The sequence below is a fragment of the Pygocentrus nattereri genome, chromosome 18 (genome assembly GCF_015220715.1).
Source record: "Pygocentrus nattereri isolate fPygNat1 chromosome 18, fPygNat1.pri, whole genome shotgun sequence".
Taxonomy (NCBI): domain Eukaryota; kingdom Metazoa; phylum Chordata; class Actinopteri; order Characiformes; family Serrasalmidae; genus Pygocentrus; species Pygocentrus nattereri.
In genome coordinates, this window is record NC_051228.1 from 11,876,303 (window position 1) to 11,898,416 (window position 22,114).

The following is a 22,114-nucleotide window of genomic DNA, read 5'->3' on the forward strand; positions in this document are numbered from 1 at the left end:
CTTTTGAATAGTTTTATAAATATATAGGCTCTGTATTGAAAGTTATTCAAAAGTTCATTCATCAAATATATTTCTAAATGATGACAAATTATTATAAATATTAATTTTTTGTAATGGTTATCACAGGATCTTCCATTGCAAAATTCACCTTGATTCGTTTGTAGAGTACTTTAATAGACTGCAATACCTCCTCTGTCTTCAGAGAATATATGATGGGGTTTAACATGGGTGGAATTGTTTGTGTCAGGACAGAATTCATTATTCTAGTGTTTGGATGTATGTATGTTGTAAGAGCAGATATATAAACGCTGAGGATTGGTAGATAAAATATGGCCACTAATATGATGTGGGAAGTGCAGGTTTTCATAGCCTTGATTCGATCAGCACCTTGTGAAATCTTGAGCAATGCAAAACCAATACAAACATATGAGATGGCTATTAATGTTAGTGGAAGGCAAAGCACAATAGCAACATAGACATAAGCCATTATGAAATTAGGGGAATTATCATTACATGCAAGTCTGAAGATGGGGCCATTATCACAAAAATAACTGCCAACTGTTGTAGATCTACAGAAGGACAATTGGGTAAGCAAAGCTAGAGTAACAACCATAATAGCCACAGAGACAAGCCACATAACACCAATGATCAGACTCATTGTGGTTTTAGTGACAATAGCATGATACCTCAGAGGAAAACATATAGCAATGACTCTATCAAAAGCCAAAGCAAGCAGAGTAAAGGACTGCATGATCATGAACACAAAAACAAAAAACAAGTTTGTCATACAGTCTTCATAAGATATGTACTGGTTCTCAAGAAGAAACATGTCTGCATACTTTGGAATAAGAGCAGAGCTTCCAAACAGATCAGACAAGGCCAAGTTGAAGACAGCTATATACTTTGCTGTGTGCAGAGTGCGGGCCAGGCAAATAGTACCCATTATAAAAGAATTCCCTAAAACAGTCACAGCGTACACAAAGCACAAAAACATATAGTAATACTTTGAATGTGGCATGTTGTACAATCCATTAATGTAAAATGTTGGGGGTCGCACAAATGTAGTATTCTCAAAGGGCACCATGGTATTCATGTCAGGAGACTGATCTGAAATAAAAGGTGAGAAAAAGGTTATTGAACCTTGAAACAGTTAATAGCTACAAATCATCAAATCATAAATGCAAATCAAAATGTTTAGGAGAATTTGTAACATTCTAAATAAATCAATAGCAAATGACAATCAAAACTAATCAATACATATGAAACAACAGTGCAACAGTGTTAAAAATGGATCCACAATGGTTTGATACAGTACCTATTGTAGCAGAACAAAACCTTTTAGAGTGGAATTCCAGAAAAGACCAAACACATTTATACCTGACTAATGTGTACGTCATTCTCAAAAGCACACCTCCTCTCATGTTTCCTAGTCCATCAGTGTTTTATGGAAGAAAGGCACTTAGACATGTCAAGATTTACTGCCTGCCAGTAACCTGTTCAGCATTCAAAGGTAGTGTACATGTAACTTTAGTTGTTTTCCATATCCTTTGTCGAGAAGTCCAAATGAAGAGACATCTTTGATTTATTTTTTTTACACAAATTTAAGTGATGATTTAATATAGGAAATGATCACTGCAGCACTCTCTGTGTCTTACTGACTTGAATTCAATATAATTTCAACCATGTAATTCATGTGCTTATATTTTAATTTAAGATACAACAAGAATGGCCATCTCAGCTGTTATGAATGCAAGAGAGTGTTCAACACACCAGTATTTCCATTTAAATAGACATAGCTATAACTGAAGATTTAATATAAGAAATGACCACTGCATCACCACTTCATCTTGACACACACTATAGGAGAAAGCAGTGTTACATCACAAAAAATAACTTATTTCCAGGTGGCTAGTGCTGGCAGTGTCACACTGATACAATAGGATTTTTATTTGAGAGTTATTTAACCAAAGTATTAGGAAAGCAGAATATTTTTATGGATCTTGTGATGAAACATCTAACTAATGAGATGTGTACCTCTACATATTCATTACTCAATACTGGCAAACTATATGCTTCTCATGTCATTTTTGTTGATATTGGCACACCGGTTTGCTACTAAAGTTATTCTGGTGCTGGGAAATTTTATTTTATTTTTATATATTATATTTTATTATATTATATTTTTATAACCACTACCAACCTCATCTCCTTCTTGCCCTCCTTCCCTTCCGCTATTACCCTTTGGCCTCCTTTAAGGCCTAACTATGTTTGTTCTATGTACTTCATTATTTGTAAGTCGCTTTGGATAAAAGCGTCTGCTAAATGTAATGTAATGTATATTCTATTTGATGTTTCTGCTCCGATAACTTTTTAATTAATTGGATGGCATGGAGTTAATTTTTGGTCATTTGTTCGTGAGCACACACCTGACATACATTTTCACTGCAGAATTGAATAAAGAAACATAAGCTTGCAAAGAAACTGTATAAGCTTGTTTTATCTATTATCATAATACCTGTAATATTAGCAGCAAACTAATGGTGCATTTACTGGCTTTCAAATTACTTTCAGCAGCTCTTATAAATTCTGAAAGCTGGAAATTAGGAAAAACATAAATCTGTACCTGTATGTTGTTGGGTACTTGGTTTCCTCATTCTCTGGTCCTGTTTTCTGGCCATAGACAGGGATGAGGAGGATTTTTTTACTATGAAACATCTCAGGGCCAGGGCTAGCTACTCTGAGGTCATACCCAGTTATTTTAGCATATATTTTGCTGCAGCAAAATCACACTGGACCCAGCAGGCATCAGATGTCAACTTGTTGTGAAAAAAACATTGGACTCCAATGAAGGAACGATGTAGAATTTTAGTTGGAAATATGATTGACAACAAAACCCAATGTCCGCCCAACATCAACCTCCAACGTTGGACAGACGTTACATCTTGTTTGGAAATGAAAACCTCCAACATCAGAGAGAAGGAGTAGGCAGCTATAGCTGTTGTGCATGGGGAATATTTGGATGCCTTGCTCAAGAGAATTTCAGTCCTGGATAGGCAGAGTCTAGGATTGATCCACCAACCCTGCAATTAGTGGATAACCCACTCTACCATCTAATCCACAACTACCCTGACCCATCCATGGCTGCCCCAACAGCTGTGGCTCGGGTGTAAATAGCTGTGGCCAACAACCACAAAAATTTTCAGAACGATAAAAATAATCAGATGCATAAAACACCATGCTGAACATAATTCAGCATCTAATTCCAAAGTGCAATGGTGTCACAACCTTTCTAAACTTCCAAAGTTAAACAGGGTACTAGGTAAACTCTAATCCAAGGTGTGTCAACTTTTGCTGCCCTTTGTACTTCTGTGAAAGCTGAACAGCACTGAGGACGCAACAGCAACACTGCTTACTGTCATGCAACAACAAAGCAAAGTCACAGCATTGTTGGTGAAAGAAACAGAGGTTGATCACCCTCTGTCGCTAGAGAAAGTCATTTTCAAAGCAGATCCTTCAGAGTACAAGATATTCCTCAGAACACTTGAATATGTGGTGAAAGACGGAACAGACAGCAGTAAAGACAGACTTTAAACTAGTCCAGGGGCATTAAAGCATTGGACTGCCTATAAGGAATAGAGCAGTTAGGATACCCAACTGACACATTGTGAAACAGTCAGCGCTTAGTCTTAAGATGTTCATGAAGAGCAGATTTTTTTTTTACTAGGATTACATCACATTCATGGTGACAATCTCCAAATGTTTTACTGTGCAGATACCAAATGAAGACACAAACCACAGTGGCAGGAATGTGTTGTATACACTTCACAGGGTGTACAACCCTAGGAAACAGAATGTCTATGTGGTGTGGGGCCTCTTTTCAAGGCATATACTAGAATGATCAGTTATTACTGAGGCCAGACCTCTCTAGCACAATACTAGACATGATCACTGGATTTTGACAAGAAAGAGTAGCATTCATAGCCGAAACGGAAGCTATGTTTCACCAAGAAAAGTGCCTCTAGAAGACTTACTTAGGTTCATCTGATGAACCACAAAGACTGTTTCTAGAAAGGAGTACTTACTAACACAACTACATAACTTTTATGCTGATGATTGTTTGAAGTCTGCATCCTGGAAAAAACGCATTGACCATGTACCATCTGTGCTAATATGGTTTAGATATAACATGTGGCTAAGCAGCATTCATGTTGTACTGGCTGAAATTTCTATTGAAGTAAAGGCTGAAGAGGTAAAAAACCCTGATCTGGATCAAGACACTCTCCCAGTTGTGAGGACACTAGGTATTGCATGGTGTGCTTAATGGCCAGGTTTGGTTGAAATTTGAAGACAATGAAGATGTAACATTTGTTGCTTTCCATTTTCTATAATCCTTTGTGTTAGCACCTATTCAAGAAAGAGAAAAAAGCCCAAATGGAGAGTTTCTGTAAAAATGTTATTTGTTATCACTTTTGTTATTTATCATTTTAATTAATGATTTTATTTGCAATAAGGAAACGCCACTGTTGCCATCATCCTGACACACTATAGGTGATGTGGTTTCTGACAAAATTGGATTCATGATTTAAAGGTCAGAGGTCACATCAATCATGTTGCCAGATGTAAAATCAAAAGTTATCATAAATCATATGTAGTGTGGATTATACAGTTTTAAAGTAAACCCTGAAATGTTTCCACCATAAGTATAAACAAATAATACAGAATGTTATATCCAATTACATGCGTTTTTATCTCTCTTTATGATGTTGCTTATTGTCATAAACAGTTTGATTGAAACACACATGAATAAAAATATATTTCACAATATATATGTATATATATGCCCTGACTGCTCAATCAGAAATCTGTTTAAATGGCTTTAAAAGGCCCATATTCTACAGTTTCTTGTATTTTTTTTCCATGGAAGGTACTTGTTACAGTTGTATGATTTTATGTACTAGAAGAATTCATTTTTACAAGGCCAATTTTCAACTTTTTCTAATTGCTTAAACCTTTAAAACTTATATGTGTAAATTGTGTCTGCTTTGATTGCAGTACACTTCAGGGCAGACAATCAAAAAGCAGTATTGGCACTTCAGATATTTATTTTAATCTCAGAGTGAATAGGTGAGACTTGCTGTGTGTATATACATACAGTTAGTCTCACCTATTCCCTCTGAGATTAAAATAATTGAGTAGTGAATGCTACATTTTGAAACTTTTTTGTTTACATACCATATCAACTTTTTTTGTATTTAAAAAAATAAGGAAAATTCAACTGTACATCATACTGACCATGGAAATTCTTAAAAAAGAATCAAGATCCAACCTACTACATTCAAGTAAAGAATATGGTACTTTAATATCCTCAACAAGTACTAAATATCTGTGATTAAGGTAGAAAGCTGTAACAAAATGTGAATACACATCACTATAACAATCAAGATTTTTTTGTACTCTTAATAGAGTCTTTCAAAGAGTATGGGGAACTATATTAAACTTATAAAATACACAGTTTGTTTCTTTCATTGTTAACTGCACATTTTGTTTTATGTTGAATCTGTTTGTATGGCTATAAAATCTATACCTGAAGAACAAACATAGGTTTTCAAAACCTTCTTTTGAATAGAAAGTTATTCAAATGTTTATTCATCAAATATATTTCTAAATGCTAATGAGTAGTATACAGTAGATTAAACTACAATCATGGGTCTATTTAAATGTGAAAAAAGTGACTACAAATTATTATGAATATTAATTTTTTGTAATGGTTATCACAGGATCTTCCATTGCAAAATTCACCTTGATTCGTTTGTAGAGTACTTTAATAGACTGCAATACCTCCTCTGTCTTCAGAGTATATATGATGGGGTTTAACATGGGTGGAATTGTTTGTGTCAGGACAGAATTCATTATTCTAGTGTTTGGATGTATGTACGTTGTAAGAGCAGATATATAAACACTGAAGATTGGTAGATAAAATATGGCCACTAATATGAGGTGGGAAGTGCAGGTTTTCATAGCCTTGATTCGATCAGCACCTTGTGAAATCTTGAGCAATGCAAAACCAATACAAACATATGAGATGGCTATTAACGTTAGTGGAAGGCAAAGCACAATAGCAACATAGACATAAGCCATTATGAAATTAGGAGAATTATCATTACATGCAAGTCTGAAGATGGGGCCATTATCACAAAAATAACTGCCAACTGTTGTAGATCTACAGAAGGACAATTGGGTAAGCAAAGCTAGAGTAACAACCTTAATAGCCACAGAGACAAGCCACATAACACCAATGATCAGAGTCATTGTGGTTTTAGTGACAATAGCATGATACCTCAGAGGAAAACATATAGCAATGACTCTATCAAAAGCCAAAGCAAGCAGAGTAAAGGACTGCATGATCATGAACACAAAAACAAAAAACATGCTTGTCAGACAGTCTTCATAAGATATGTACTGGTTCTCAAGAAGAAACATGTCTGCATACTTTGGAATAAGAGCAGAGCTTCCAAACAGATCAGACAAGGCCAAGTTGAAGACAGCTATATACTTTGCTGTGTGCAGAGTGCGGGCCAGGCAAATAGTACCCATTATAAAAGAATTCCCTAAAACAGTCACAGCGTACACAAAGCACAAAAACATATAGTAATACTTTGAATGTGGCATGTTGTACAATCCATTAATGTAAAATGTTGGGGGTCGCACAAATGTAGTATTCTCAAAGGGCACCATGGTATTCATGTCAGGAGACTGATCTGAAATAAAAGGTGAGAAAAAGGTTATTGAACCTTGAAACAGTTAATAGCTACAAATCATCAAATCATAAATGCAAATCAAAATGTTTAGGAGAATTTGTAACATTCTAAATAAATCAATAGCAAATGACAATCAAAACTAATCAATACATATGAAACAACAGCGCAACAGTGTGTTAAAAATGGATCCACAATGGTTTGATACAGTACCTATTGTAGCAGAACAAAACCTTTTAGAGTGGAATTCCAGAAAAGACCAAACACATTTATACCTGACTAATGTGTACGTCATTCTCAAAAGCACACCTCCAAAAAAAAAAAAAAAATGTAACTCATGTTTCCTAGTCCATCAGTGTTTTATGTAAGAAAGGCACTTAGACATGTCAAGATTTACTGTTTGCATATAATGCTGTCCGCCAGTAACCCTGTTCAGCATTCAAAGGCAGTGTACATTTATCTTTAGTCGTTTTTTAATGACCTTTTTTGAGAAGTCCAAATGAAGAGACATCTTTTATTTAATTTTTTTACACAAATTTAAGTTACTTATGACTTTTTTAACTGATGATTTAATATAGGAAATGATCACTGCAGCACTCTCTGTGTCATACAGACTTGAATTCAACATCATTTCAACCATGTAATTCATGTTCTTATATTTTAATTTAAGATACAACAAGAATGGCCATCTCAGCTGCTATGAGTGCAAGAGAGTGTTCAAAGTATTTCCATTTAAATAGACATTTTTCTATGCTTTGTCATTACAATTACCTATATTTATTATTACTTCTGTTCTCACAATAAGATTTCTGCAAGATCTTTTGACTTTGGCATGATCGGCAAAAAACTTTTTTTAAAAATAAAGCAAATAAGAAATAGTCCCAAGAGATCAGTATATTTTTGAAGTAATTATCTTATAGATGTATTGTTTATACATTACTTACATTGGTAACACTTTATTTTAAGGAACACACATTGGTGGCTTATTAAGGTCTTATTATTTGTTCAATAAAGCCTGAATTAGGCACTTCTAAATAGTTTATTCACAATGTATTAATCTTTATTCATTATGATCTGTATTAGCACATAATTAGAGATCTGTTACATGAAAATCATAAATAATTGCCTTATTAGTCATTATAACTCACAATAAGCACTTTCTTCATGCCTTGTTATGCTGAATTACTGAGCATGAATTATCACCTATATTATCATCTTATTAGTGTACAATTGGCAGAATGTGATTTCTACAGGTTCTGGATAGCATCAATGCATCATTGGAGTTTATTGCTTCTTTAGAGCTAATAAGAGTTTAATAAGTCACTAATGCTTCAGGAATTTGTTCCATATTCTAAAGTGGAGTTATGATCAGCACTAATTAAAGGCAAAAAAGTGCTAAATAGAGTTTCAATAAGTCTCTTTTGTGTTCCATATTCTAAAGTGGAGTTATGATCAGCACTAATTAAAGGCTAAAAAGTGCTAAATAGAGTTTCAATAAGTCTCTTTGTGTTCCATATTCTAAAGTGGAGTTATGATCAGCACTAATTAAAGGCTAAAAAGTGCTAAATAGAGTTTCAATAAGTCTCTTTGTGTTCCATTTTCTAAAGTGGAGTTATGGTCAGCACTAATTAAAGGCTAAAAAGTGCTAAATAGAGTTTCAATAAGTCAATTTGTTCAATTTATTTACTTTTAGTTGTTAAAATGTTCAAAACTAATGGCTTCAGAGCTTGCATGTTGTGTATAATATAAACACTGTTAACTGAACTTACTTTTACTAAAGACAACCTTTTACAGTTGGAATGACAAATTACTACAATAACAAATTAATATCAGAATTCATTCATTTGAGAATGTACATAACATTCCATGTTATTTTGATGCTATTCCACAAAATGCACCACTAAAGAACTAGAATCTTACACAGGTACATTTTTTCTTATGTCATGTAAAAGCATGACAAGAGGACCTTCCCTGTGCTTATTTCCCCTCCAGTAGGTCCATTCTATTAAATCCAAATGTTCCTTCAGTGATATTTCAGATCTGTTGCCTCGTAGCCTCCATACAGTGGATTTGCAAATGCCCCATATCCGCTCAATGTTTTGAGTATGTGCCCCTGTCGTAGGCTCAACAAAAGATTCTTCATGATTGACTATGAGATGAAGATAACCCTCATTAGAAAGACAGCGATATGATCTCCACCCGTCTGATATTACTGTGCTCCCACGCCTCACGTAGTTCTTCAGGATGGGCATTAGGTGTCTTTTGGATCTACGCTTCACAATGCGCAACACTGGTCTCCGCTCATGAGCTTGAACACCCAGCATCCCAAACACCCATGACTTTCGGTTACTGCGTCTTCCCTGGCTGTACTGAAATGTAAAAGACAAAATTAGATGTAGAAATATTTCTTTTTCATTTTAGTCCAAACATTGCTGTAAAATGACAAAATATTAAGCACAGATAATACTTTGTTGTAATATCTTTCACAATATAAAAGAAAGTGTAATGCAAAATTTGGCCCCATACTGTGTGTTGCAAAATAAAATGATGACATGACTAAAATTAACACACACTGACAAGTGAAATATCAAGGACTCAAATTTAGAATGGATGAGTAACTAAACGTTTTGGGTCTGTTTTTGGATTTTCAGTAAAATGAAAAATGTAAAAAGAAACTCCTACCAAAACCAATGGTGTTTTAATGATGTCATAAGTTGTAGTTACAGACTACCTGTTGTGGCATGATCAATTATATAATCAGTTTGTTCATATACACTTACTGGATACCTAATTAGAAATTAGGAAAAAATATGTTTTAGGCAAAAGAGAGTTCATCTGTTGCAACACATTTGTGTTGGCCATTTTCTACCACTTTCATTTTTGGTCAGTTTCTGACCACATGACTGCTATTGTTAGGGTGGCTACCCATCCAGAATTTCCCTGGATTATCCAAGTCTTTGGATCCTTTCTGGACACAACATTCAAGCATTTTTACATTTAAGTGTTCCTTATGAAGTTTAAACTGCTTCTTTTTATCTGGTTAAACCATATACCCTAAAGACAGGGACAACTGTTCAGGAAAGGTACATTGCTGGTGACATGTTTAGGCAAGAGGCAGCACTTCAACACATTAACTTAAAAATAAAGTTCTGTAGCTGAACTGATATCTGAATGAAGTTTGTAAAAAAGCAAGCCACTGATTACATGTGCAGGAATTTTACAAATCTAGCTACCGAATTAGATGATATGTCTATAAAAGTCGATTATTACCATCAATCTATAAAGTGTATATACCTGTGGTCCAGCTGGGCGACCGTCTGTCATGATACCAGTAAACCGAATTGCCGCGCTGTGTGACGGTGGCTCCAACTGATGACGCGGAACGTTCACGGCACGCCTTTCGCTCTTGGCCACGCCTCTTTCCCCGCCCCCAAACAGAGGGTAAAACCGGAGCAAAGAAAAGAGAGAAGCACGAAAAAAAATTATGAACATAAAATGCGAGACGCAAAGAAAAGCAGTGTGACGCGCAAACAAAAGTAAAGAAACGCAAAAGGGAGAAAGTACTGTATTGCAAAAAAAAAGCAGCAACATAAAATGTGAAACGCAAAGAAAAGCAGTGTGACGCGCAAACAAAAGAAAGAAATGCAAAAGAGGGAAAGTATTGCAGAAACAAAATAGGAACGTAAAATGCAAAATGCTAATCTTATATTTGCGATATATTTTTTTTCTCCTCACCATTAAAGACCCTAATTTGACTCCATAGAGGTTTAAAACTGGTCATGTAAAGGCGACCTTAGAGGAAAAAAAAATTATAACACAAGAAAAACACAAGATATTCAGCCTTTAAACAAATTTGTATACCAATAATATCCAAACCTTAAAATATGCTCTTATTACCCATTTATCATTACCCTTTTTAATATGCTCACACTCGTACCATTTGCCTTACTTGGGTTTCCTATGACCTGCTAAAAACACTGATGTTATTTCTTATATAATTTTTTGCTCATAACTGTGCTTACCTGTAAATGTAGTGGATCCAAGTGTGGAGCTTAACATGAGACCTCTCAAAAATCGAACCTTTTCGGATAGACCTCCAGATTGTGTGTTTGTTGTGGCACTTGTCACGACACACTGGCTGAGCTATTCTTAGGTTGTAGATGCATGTAATAATAATTTAAGGGAACATGCGGATTGTGGGCAGGTTGAAAGAGTATTCAAAGAAAACTTGGTGAACGACATTTATTCTGAGGATGTGAGTGAATTATATACTGTTGTCATCATATCTTCATCAGTTTAGCATTGATTTTGAGATTATTTAAGACCATAAGTGTGACGTTAATACATAAAGACATCGTCGTCAGAAAAAAACTCTTGACCCGACACCTCTGACTTTTAAAGTATTATTGCAAGCTTTACAATGCAAATCCCACAGCACACACTCATATTTTAACCATTTTTATTCTTCTTGTTCAGTAATGGCATTTCTTTCAGTTTTAACAACAAACATCTTATATAGCTGTATGCTTGACAATGGATAACCTGAAAAGTCTGTTGCTGGTATCATAGTGGCATGCTTCTCATGCTAGGCTTGAAAGCTTGACAGACATAGTAAAAGCAAACTAGGGCAATGGAGTAAAGAGGTATATTTCAACAAACATAAAGAGGTATATTTCTTGAATAGACTTGATCTTTTTCGTATTTATTCTAACTGATAATTGTTTTTTACAGCCCAAGGACCTGAGGAGGTCATCAAACGATACCGCAAGGTGCTGAAGACTTTTAGCAAGGTGCGCACTATGTCCGAAGCATTCAGCCGACATAATGTTGACCGTGGAACAATTGCTTTCACTGCAGCAATTGCAGAACTTGCAATTGTTGATCCCAACACCTATGAAAGTCTTGCATCTACCTCAACAAAGGAGACCTTGGCTGCATTTGCAAAAAATGTGCAGCCAACATCACAGAAGAAACAAAGAATAAAATACAAGACATGAAGGCAAAGGGACAGCTACTTCCCATTTGGTAGAAATAAGCTGTATATATCAAGCAAAAGAGACTTCACTGTTCACACTGTGAATAACTAGCAGAATTTCTTTTTTTGATAATGCCAATTTGACTGTTATGAGCCTGTTTGGAAACTGTAGTTAATTGCAGCAAGTTGAGTTAATTTTATGATTTGCTCATTTATAAATATAGCTGGTATAGGCCAGTAAGAATTGCTATAGTCAGTTCAGCCAGTTTTTCAGTTAACATTTTTCTTCTAGCAGTTGATTATATCTCTAACAGCAAAAATAAAATGGTTTGAATTACATGACAAAAATCTGTAAGCATGTTTTTTTCATTATATCACCCTGAGAAATGACAACATGCATTTTTACAACATAACATCCATTTAAGATCTGTGAATCTGTGAGTCGGAGACTTCTGGACACCGCTCGCCAGCGGACCGACGCCAGGATCATCGTCTCCGGACCCCTGCCCACCTACCGCCGCGGGAGCCTGAAGTTCAGCCGCCTCTACGCACTCCACTGCTGGCTGCGGGAGTGGTGCCCTACCATCGGCGTGGACTTCGTGGACAACTGGGAGAGCTTTCGGGAGCGACCGTCCCTCTTCCACCGCGACGGGCTTCATCCCAGTCCCCTGGGATCTACCGTCCTCTCTGGAAACATTGAGGCGGTGCTACGCCGGGACTGACTGCCTGTATTCAGTCATACCGGGCAGGTTAGTGGGCTTAATAATAGTCCATTTAGTGAGAAATACTGCTCTAATTATTTACCCTACCACTTTTCTGATTACACTACTGGAAATAATATTTCTGTGTCACTTTCTCAGAACAGTGTAATTAAACCTTCTAAGATTGAGACTGTGTCTGTCCCCCGTGTAACGCGAAATCGGAATAATCAGAAAATCTGTTTTAACAATCTAATTAGAATTAAAACAAACGTATCCGTCTCTCAGAGTACTAGCAACGTCCGTATTAAAATAGGGCTTCTAAATATAAGATCGCTAGCATCTAAATCAGTTATTGTAAATGAAATTATTACTGATAATCAGCTTACTGCACTATGTCTCTGTGAAACCTGGGTTAAACCTGACGAATACATTGCTCTAAATGAATCCACTCCCCCAGGCTTTAGCTATTATAGTTACCCACGCAGGTCCGGTCGTGGTGGTGGGGTAGCCACAATATATGATTTAGTTCTAGGTGTAACTCAGAACTCAGGGTTTGATACTAAGTCGTTCGAAGTTCTTAGTCTTAAAGTAGCAGGTCCGTCTCCTGCTTCCAAAACTCAGCATTCGTTTCTACTGATAACAGTGTATCGTCCTCCTGGACCATATTCAGAGTTTATTAGTGAATTTGCTGATTTTTTAGCAGCAGTAACTCTTTCCTCTGATAGGATCGTTATTGCAGGCGACTTCAATATTCATTTTGAAAAGGATCAGGACCCACTAAAAATTGCTTTTAAATCAATTATAGATGCTCTAGGCCTCAATCAAAATATTCTAGGCCCCACTCACCGATGTAGCCATACATTAGACTTAGTTCTGACAATGGGTATTGAAGCAGAGAATATAGTCAGTTTTTCACAAAATGACTCAATATCCGACCATTATTTAATCATGTTTGAAGTTGTTCTTAGTCAAGAAATCCTTCAGCCTCCCCGCTACAGTAACAAGCGTAAAATAACAACCTCAACAGCCAATTCGTTTATAAATAACCTCCCAGACTTAAACAGCTCCTCTCCGTCTAATGAAATAGATCTCGAACGCATAACTGAACATTTTCAATCTGTGCTCCGCTTTAACCTAGATAGTGTTGCGCCGATGAAAATAAAACCGATCAGGGATAAAAAGCTAGCCCCGTGGTATAATGACCACACGCGCACATTAAAACAAACAGCTCGTAACTTTGAACGTAAATGGCAACTCACTAAACTAGAATCCTTCCGACTTGAGTGGCAGCATAGTATGACGAACTATAAAAAAGCGCTAATTAAAACTAAATCACAGTACATCTCAGCTCTCATTGAAAAAAACAGAGACAACCCGAGATTTCTGTTCAGTACTGTGGCTAAACTTACTAAAAATCAAAAACAAACTAGCTCCGTTATCCCTGACACCATTAATAGTAACGATTTCATGAAGTTCTTAGATGATAAAATTAATAATATTAGACTAGAAATTCAGTGTCACTCACATAACATACCTATAGACATAGATGAATGCTGCACCAGCTCTGAGCCACACCTAGAGAATTTTATCCCAGTTATAGAAAAGGATTTGCTTAATATAATTAGCTCATTAAAATCGACGTCATGCTTATTAGATCCTGTACCTACACAGCTATTTAAACAGGCACTGCCTAAGGTTGGGAACTCATTACTAGATATAGTCAATTCATCTCTCAGCTTGGGCTATGTACCTAATTCTCTCAAATTGGCAGTCATTAAGCCCATCATAAAAAAGCCAAATCTGGATCCCTGTGAGCTGGCTAATTATAGACCGATTTCCAATCTCCCCTTCATAGCCAAAATTCTTGAAAAAATAGTGTTTAAGCAGCTGTGCTCTTATTTACAAAACAATAGCATTCATGAAGTTTTCCAATCAGGATTCAGACAAAATCACAGCACAGAAACCGCCTTGCTAAGAGTAACAAATGACCTACTTTCTGCACTCGATAGGGGCAGCACTGCCATTCTTGTGCTCCTTGATCTCAGTGCTGCCTTTGACACTATAGATCACGCTATTTTGCTCAATAGATTAGAAAATCTGGTAACACTTTACTGTAGGGCACGGTAATGAAGGCTACATGACACCTACATAAGCACTTCATGACAACCGACACAAACATACATAAACACTTATTCCATAAGTCGTCAGTTGTCATAAAGACTGCTTTTGTCAACTTTGATGTCATGTTGACATAACAACTATGTCAAGAGACATAGATTTTTGGTGACATTAGGTTGTGTCATGACATTTTCTGAGGTGAAATGACATAGCATGTTATGACAGCTGACTTAGTGGCTTTGTGTTTGGTATGTCAGGGTGACACAGTGCTGATGATGTGATACAGCTTTACAAAATGAGGCAGTTGGTTAAAACTGGTTAAATTTCAAGGCCTACACAAGCACAGTAGTGAGTTTGGGCACTGATTTTGGGCGAATAAGCCTGGTGTTCATCAAAGAAAACAGACTACACAGAAAGGGAAGTAAGTCTATGAAATTCTTTCTACAATTTTATTTCATCATGTGCAAATTCTTTAACCCTTTACTCATTCTTCATTAAAGAGTAAACAATGGTGAAGGATGCAAGTTTCTTGAAATGTCCTTCCATAAAATACAAGCTTGCCTCTCGGTTACTGCTTCAGTGTCTTGGCCCCTCAGTGGTAGAACACACTTCTCCCTAAACTCTGCACTGCACTATCTCTCAGCTCCTTCTGTCATCGACTGAAGAACCGCACACTCTTAACTCAATCTGTAGACTTGTGTTATAAATATGTATTTTACTATATTTAACTATAAGGTATGACGTCTTTTAGGATATAGATTCCTGCTGTCTCAATCCAGAATATTCTGTTTTGATTTTGCTTCCACTGTTCGCACATTTTGTGCAGGTTAAGAGAATCTGCTAAATGACAAAATAATGTGGGTTATGAAAAATCATTTTCATGAATCCTTAATCAAATACTATGACACTGTATTGACATTCTTATGTATGTTTTCTCTGGCCCCTAAGTGAGTTTTACAGTTTATAATATTTTTATCAATCCTTATTCAAGTGCCATGACGCTCTTATGTGTTTTCTCTGGCCCTTAAGTAAAGTGAGTTCCATTTTACAGTTTATAATGTTTTTATGAATCCTTATTCAAGTGTCATGACGCCCTTACGTATGTTTTCTCTGGCCCTTAAGTAAAGTGAGGTCCATTTTACAGTTTATAATGTTTTTATGAATCCTTATTCAAGTGCCATGACGCCCTTATGTATGTTTTCTCTGGCCCTTAAGTAAAGTGAGTTCCATTTTACAGTTTATAATGTTTTTATGAATCCTTATTCAAGTGCCATGACGCTCTTATATATGTTTTCTCTGGCCCTTAAGTAAAGTGAGGTCCATTTTACAGTTTATAATGTTTTTATGAATCCTTATTCAAGTGCCATGACGCTCTTATGTATGTTTTCTCTGGCCCTTAAGTAAAGTGAGTTCCATTTTACAGTCTATAATGTTTTTATGAATCCTTATTCAAGTGCCATGACGGCCTTATGTATGTTTTCTCTGGCCCTTAAGTAAAGTGAGGTCCATTTTACAGTTTATAATGTTTTTATGAATCCTTATTCAAGTGCCATGACGCCCTTATGTATGTTTTCTCTGGCCCTTAAGTAAAGTGAGTTCCATTTTACAGTTTATAATGTTTTTATGAATCCTTATTCAAGTGCCATGACGCTCTTATGTATGTTTTCTCTGGCCCTTAAGTAAAGTGAGTTCCATTTTACAGTTTATAATGTTTTTATAAATCCTTATTCAAATACCATGATTTCTAATATCTTCAAGTATGTTTTCTTCCGCAACTAAGTGAGTACCATTTAATATTTAATGTAAAGACAATCATATGTACAAAAGGTACTTGAGCTTTAATATAAGACATTATTTGGAACCTATGGCTAAAACACTTTTTACATAGAATGCTACATATGAGATATGCTACATATATATATTTTCCAAACTAGTATCAATTTACAAATTTCTTTCCCCAGATACATCTGACACTTAGAATAGTAACTTGACTGAAATTACATTTCAATAACATTCAATTAATTAGTAATTCGCTATGTACTCATTTCATGCTGAAAAAATTTAAATTAACATCATTCCATCTTTAAATCTGCAATAACAATCACTTTGAGTGAAGCCGTAGTCCATTTTACAATTGTTACCTGTCGCAAAACTGATTTTACTGAGAAAACAAAGAGGAGTGTTAGTATCCAAATAGTGATACAAATGAACAAATCATCCTAACCTTCATCCATCATTGGAATTTTTTCAAATCATGGATCAGTCTACCCAATAGACCTTCAGGGTGTTTATTTCCAAGCCAGTACCGCCATTCAATCAACCTAAGGTGGTACTTAAGCAGTCTAGATGTGCGATTACCCCTATGACGCCATATGTCCACCTTGTATGTCTGCCAAGCACGTTCAATATGCTGAGTGTGGCTGCCTGTCCTGGCATCAACAAAATTGTCTTTGTGGCATACAGAGAAATGTTGATATCCATACTGACTGAGCTGACCCCTATACGCACGCCATTCATCACTCATTATGTAACTTCCACGTTTGACATGGTGTCTGATCACACGAAGAAGAACACGGCGTGAGCGTGTTTTCACAAGTTTGAGGATTGGTCTTCTAGTAGTTATCCCGACCTCCAGCATACCGAAGACCCACTGCCGTTTGCGACGCCAGCTGTTGCCAAATCGTCCTCGATTGTACTAGAGGAGGAAAAAGTTTGTTTAGAGGTAGTGCACTGTAAAAAAAAATCTATTTACAGTAAATTATTAATAGCTTAGTTGTAAGCAAAGAAATGTAAATATACAGCAATGGACTGTAAGACATTTAACTGTTATCTTACAATATTTCTATAGCATTGAAACCGCAGTAACTATTTTAAACAGACAGTACTTTCCTACAGGGTCAGACAGATAATAAGGAATTCACTTTGGGCCATTGGGCCCTCAATGTATCTGGTATTTAAAATTAAGTTTTTGGTGGGCCATGTTTATAGAAATACTTTAATTGTATATTTATTACATTTACAATTTCAAAGTAATGCACCACTACCAAATTAATTGTCAGGTGCTGCTTTGAAATGAAAATATTTAGTAAATTTACATCAACAACACACATTCACTTGTGTCCATTATGTGAGCAGAGAGCCATTAGGTGAAGCAGTATATTCTAAAAGGATGTTGAGTTACTTATGTTATTTAATATTCAGTTTCACTGAATCAGTTAAAGCACATATAGCTTGCAGGGCTTGTGTGTGCTTAACAAAAACATTATTCAAAAATTACTGGTAATTAATTATTAGCTACTGCTCAGGGATAAAACATTTTTAATTAATGGTAAATATTTGTGAATTTGTAAAAATACTGCTGATCTGGTGTTTTTAAAAAGAAAATGAAAAAAAAAAAACAAGAAAAAAATCCAAGGTCAAAGCCAATAGTTCACAGGCTCTGCATTTTTTCTGACCAGGCAATATCAATGCCTGTGTTCATGCATACCTGTAGCAATACCAGACATGTTTTTACAGCTAAAAAGAACAGCAAGAGTACACAAAATAAAACTGACATTTGCAACTGACATAAGCTCACTGGTGAGGTATAGGTCAGCTTGATACCCAGACAGCCTCAATATTAAATACAAGTCATGTAGACATAGATTACGCAATTGTACTGATAACTATAATAATGTTTGCCAACTTACTGATTCACTGGCTCCACCTCCTATATGTCTATAAGCCACTTCATTAGGTCCACCTATCTAGTATTTTCACTGTCCACTTTATCAGATCAACTGACCATATAGTTTCACTCTGTAGTTCTACACTTACAGACTGTAGTCCATCTGTTTCTCTGCATACTTTGTTACCCTGTTCTTCAGTAGTCAGGAGCCCCACAGAGCAAGTATTATTTGGGTGGTGGATCATTCACAGCACTACAGTAACACTGATGTGGCAGTTGTATTTTAGTGTGTGTTGTGCTGTGCTGGTATGAGTGGATCATACAGTTTGTGAGTGTCCACTCACTGTCTACTTCATTAGACACATCTAACCTATTGGACCACTTTGGAGATGGAAAGCTTTTGATCATAATTTATCTGAAGCCACATAGATTGTGTTGGTCATCCTCAGTCTTTCATTGGTGCTCAGTTTCAGGACACAGGACATTGTTAACTGGTAATTAAAAACTCCAGCAGCACTGCTGTGTCTGATCAAATATGCGCAGCATACATGCACAAACACTCCACCACCACGTTAATGTAAGTGCAGTGCTGAGAATGATCCTCCACCCAAATAGTATCTGCTCTGTAGGGGTCCTGACCACTGATGCAAGGGGGTAAAGGGGCAGAGAATCAGATGGACTACAGTCAGTAACTGTAGAACTACAAAGCGCACATAGATCTTCAGTGAAGCTGATAAAATGGACCGATACAAGGACCGATACAAGGTAGGTATACCTAATGATTAAGTGGCTAGTCAGAGTATACTGCATTTTTATTTATGCCCAAAGTCTTTAAAATTTTTCACTAAATTTACCATATTTTGTGTTATTGTTGAAGAATTTGAAATAGTGTAAATATTTTTGGGGATTCTGGGAGTTTATTTCATAGGATCTTACACAAATGTAAACTATCATTCGCTGAAAAAATTTGCTGCATTCTTGCCAAAATACATATGATGCATCCACATATAAGATGTTCGTAACCCAGTTTGAGCTGCATTTGGAGTTTCTGATCCTTTTGGCACTTGTTAAATGTTCCAGTTGCTGAAAAACAATTCATCCTCTGGTGTGTCACCATGCCAACAGCAGAGATGACTGTGATTGGTTAGAGATTGACTTTCGATGGAAAACGTTTAAAAAGAGCACATTTTCACTGTCTGAAATTGCATTTGGTGTATAAAGGCCCTTAGGTAAGGTTATTGTTTATAGCATAGGGTTACCATCCTGCTAGAGAATGATAATGTTTAACATCATGTACTAACACGCATGAACATATTTCATAAAATAAAAATGATTACAGAAAAACTGCAATGTTTTTCATAACCCAAGCTTAAGCACATTTTTCAATTTTAAAATTTTTTTTTAAGTATTGGATTTGGATTGGTGTATTTATTTTACATTACCATCATAAGTTCTGCAGGAACCTTACGAACACTGATTTTAATTGTGAATCCTTTTTCTTCCAGATCACAAAACACTAATCAAACAGCATTTGATGTGAAAAAACTCTATTACCTTAATCACACATCTAGTAAAATAATACATTACCTTCCTTTTGTGAGAGAATTTACTTTCATCTAGAACAACGAAGTGATGTCGACCTCCAACCTTCATGCCTTTGCTTTTAAGACGGGAAACAGCTTTCATGCACACCTGCTAATCATAGAGAAGTACATTACAAAACCACATATTGTATAAATATTGTAGCTGGAATATACTTCCATTTCCCATTTCTAAGCCCTTGCAAAATGTAAAAAATACAATTTAAAAATTATGCTTTGTATTTGCTTGATTTAGGTGAGTCCATTGGTTGCAAATGACTAAAATATGTTGCATTAACACAAAACAAATAAACCTAAAAAAAAAAAAAAATTGTGCTTGTGTAATGTATTTTATTTATTATCCACTTGACATGTTTAAGTAGTACCTGTTTCTTTTCACTGTATAGGCTAAATACTGTATCTGTCCCTGCCTCCCAGCTTTAATTCAGGGAGTGATGGACCACATATAACTCAACTTCTGGCTGGGTCACAACCCGATTCACCTAAATCACCAATGAGTTGTTTGTAAAACGCACAAACAATACCTGTCAAATTTGATTTACCTATTTATTGGATAGGGAACTATATATAATGAAGCAGTCATAAACAGACCTTTCTTACTGTATGTGCCATTTTGGTCAGCGTTCTTGAACTGCCAGCAATCCCGTCTTCAAGCATGTCAAGTTGTCTTAGCTGCAGACCTTGAGAAAATCTACATTAGATGTAAGAGGGTAAAACATTAGTTCAAATAACCCACAAGTTTATACACATAACTTATAAATGTCTACATTTGAGTTGGGGATGATTCTTTTGTTCTTTCAATGTTCCACCCCATTGAAAGTAATGCCCACCACCATAACACAGTCGACCACAGTGGGATGAAACAATAAAATAAATACAATTACTAATCAGTCTGCAATTTTTCATTCATTTCAGATTAATTTTTTAATAGGCACAGTGGTTTTGTACAGATTTTAGTGAAGGGAGAGGCCGAGTTGTTTCAGGATAGTACTTGTGGGGCCTGTTCTGGAAAAACTGCATTAAATAAATGCCCCATTAAATAATTACAGTGGCAAGTTAATATTATTCAAACTTTAGCTAAAGGGGCTGGACAATGGACTGTTATAATAAAACTTTATCTCAGTAATTCTGAACTTATGTGACTGGATGATCATTAGCCAAAGTCAAACTTGGAAAATATTAATTAAACTATAATATTATATAAACTAAATATTAAATAAATAATATTAAATAAACTTAAACTATAATAACTCAATTTCTATCTGCTAAGGATCTTGTATATATGTAACTGTAATCATAAAAATGTAAACAAACGCAAGCCAGCAAGCATTTTTTGTATTTTTGTTTCTTTTTAAACTTTAATTTTCAGGCAGAGGTCGAACCTTGAATTGATATCAAGATATCGAAATATGGAGGTAAAGTTCAATCAGGGGTGACTATGGTAATCAGAAAGGTCGCTAAAGTTCATTCTGTTTGTGACTAAAGCAAATGCCACTGGCTTTTGGTAAATAAAGTAACCTAATGTTAATGTTACTTTGGACAGGCGGCAATGACAGTCAACAGTTATTGCTTTCTCCTTTCCTACTACACTGTAAAAACAAGTATATGGGCCAATGACATCCTCTAAAAGCCAGCCCGTGCATAAATAACAAGTCATGAATAACGCTAATGATAATTTCATCGAGCTCTAGAGAAGCGCTGAGAAATAAGTGTAACTAGCTACCTGTAAATGAACATCAGCCATCTTGCCAGGGATTTGCGAGATTTGTACATCACAGATCCATAACGTACTGATGTTTTCTTTGCTTTGTGGTTTGTTCCGCAAACCCTTAAGGCAAACATTAAACGGTCAATCAGTTTATTATTTTCACTGTGTTGTGAGCCAAAATGAGTCTAGGCAATGTTATGGTTTATGAAATCTAACAAAGTGCAGTCAGGCCACTTACCAGGTAAGACCATCACTGCGCGCGCTTTCTCTCAGTCGCATACGACGTGTGCAAATGCAGCACCGCATTGATCGTTTCAGTATTCCCCGGCGCTGCATCCACCTCACAGTTCTTCTCCTGTTGTTAAGTGTGTCCCGTTGATGTACAAGTTTAAGAATATCTTCACTTAAACGAGCCATACTAGGCAGAAGGACGCGCTCTAGATGTCTAAGCATAACGGAATGCTGGGAAATGAAGTTCGTACCACGTGTGTCGCGGTAGTTTTGTATTCTGCGGTAATGTTAGTTGCATGCGATTATTTCCCGTTTCATGTTTTTACCGCTTAGTCTGCAGCAAAGGAAAATCATGGTA

General features: G+C 36.0%; 3 protein-coding genes across 4 annotated transcripts; all 3 read right to left on the reverse strand.

Annotated features, from left to right (window-relative positions):
- Positions 1-100: 100 nt before the first annotated feature.
- Positions 101-1,093, reverse strand: LOC108412883 (olfactory receptor 1571-like). The gene has a single exon (XM_017685112.1). It carries the CDS (start codon positions 1,091-1,093, stop codon positions 101-103), a length of 993 nt encoding a protein of 330 aa, XP_017540601.1.
- A 4,658-nt stretch (positions 1,094-5,751) lies between these two features.
- LOC108412882 (olfactory receptor 1F1-like) lies at positions 5,752-6,744 on the reverse strand. The gene has a single exon (XM_017685111.2). It carries the CDS (start codon positions 6,742-6,744, stop codon positions 5,752-5,754), a length of 993 nt encoding a protein of 330 aa, XP_017540600.2.
- A 9,988-nt stretch (positions 6,745-16,732) lies between these two features.
- On the reverse strand, positions 16,733-22,022 carry LOC119266057. Of its 2 annotated transcripts, none has more exons than XM_037547655.1 (5): positions 21,764-22,022; positions 21,541-21,645; positions 20,409-20,508; positions 19,804-19,908; positions 16,733-17,244 (listed from the first exon to the last, which is right to left on the reverse strand). In XM_037547655.1, the coding sequence occupies exons 1-5, from the start codon at positions 21,976-21,978 to the stop codon at positions 16,783-16,785; spliced, it is 987 nt and encodes a 328-aa protein (XP_037403552.1). In that variant the 5' UTR covers positions 21,979-22,022; the 3' UTR covers positions 16,733-16,782. The 2 variants fall into 2 exon arrangements, with proteins under 2 accessions (XP_037403552.1, XP_037403551.1); XM_037547654.1 differs by having other exon boundaries at positions 19,804-19,911.
- Between the last annotated feature and the right edge of the window lie 92 nt (positions 22,023-22,114).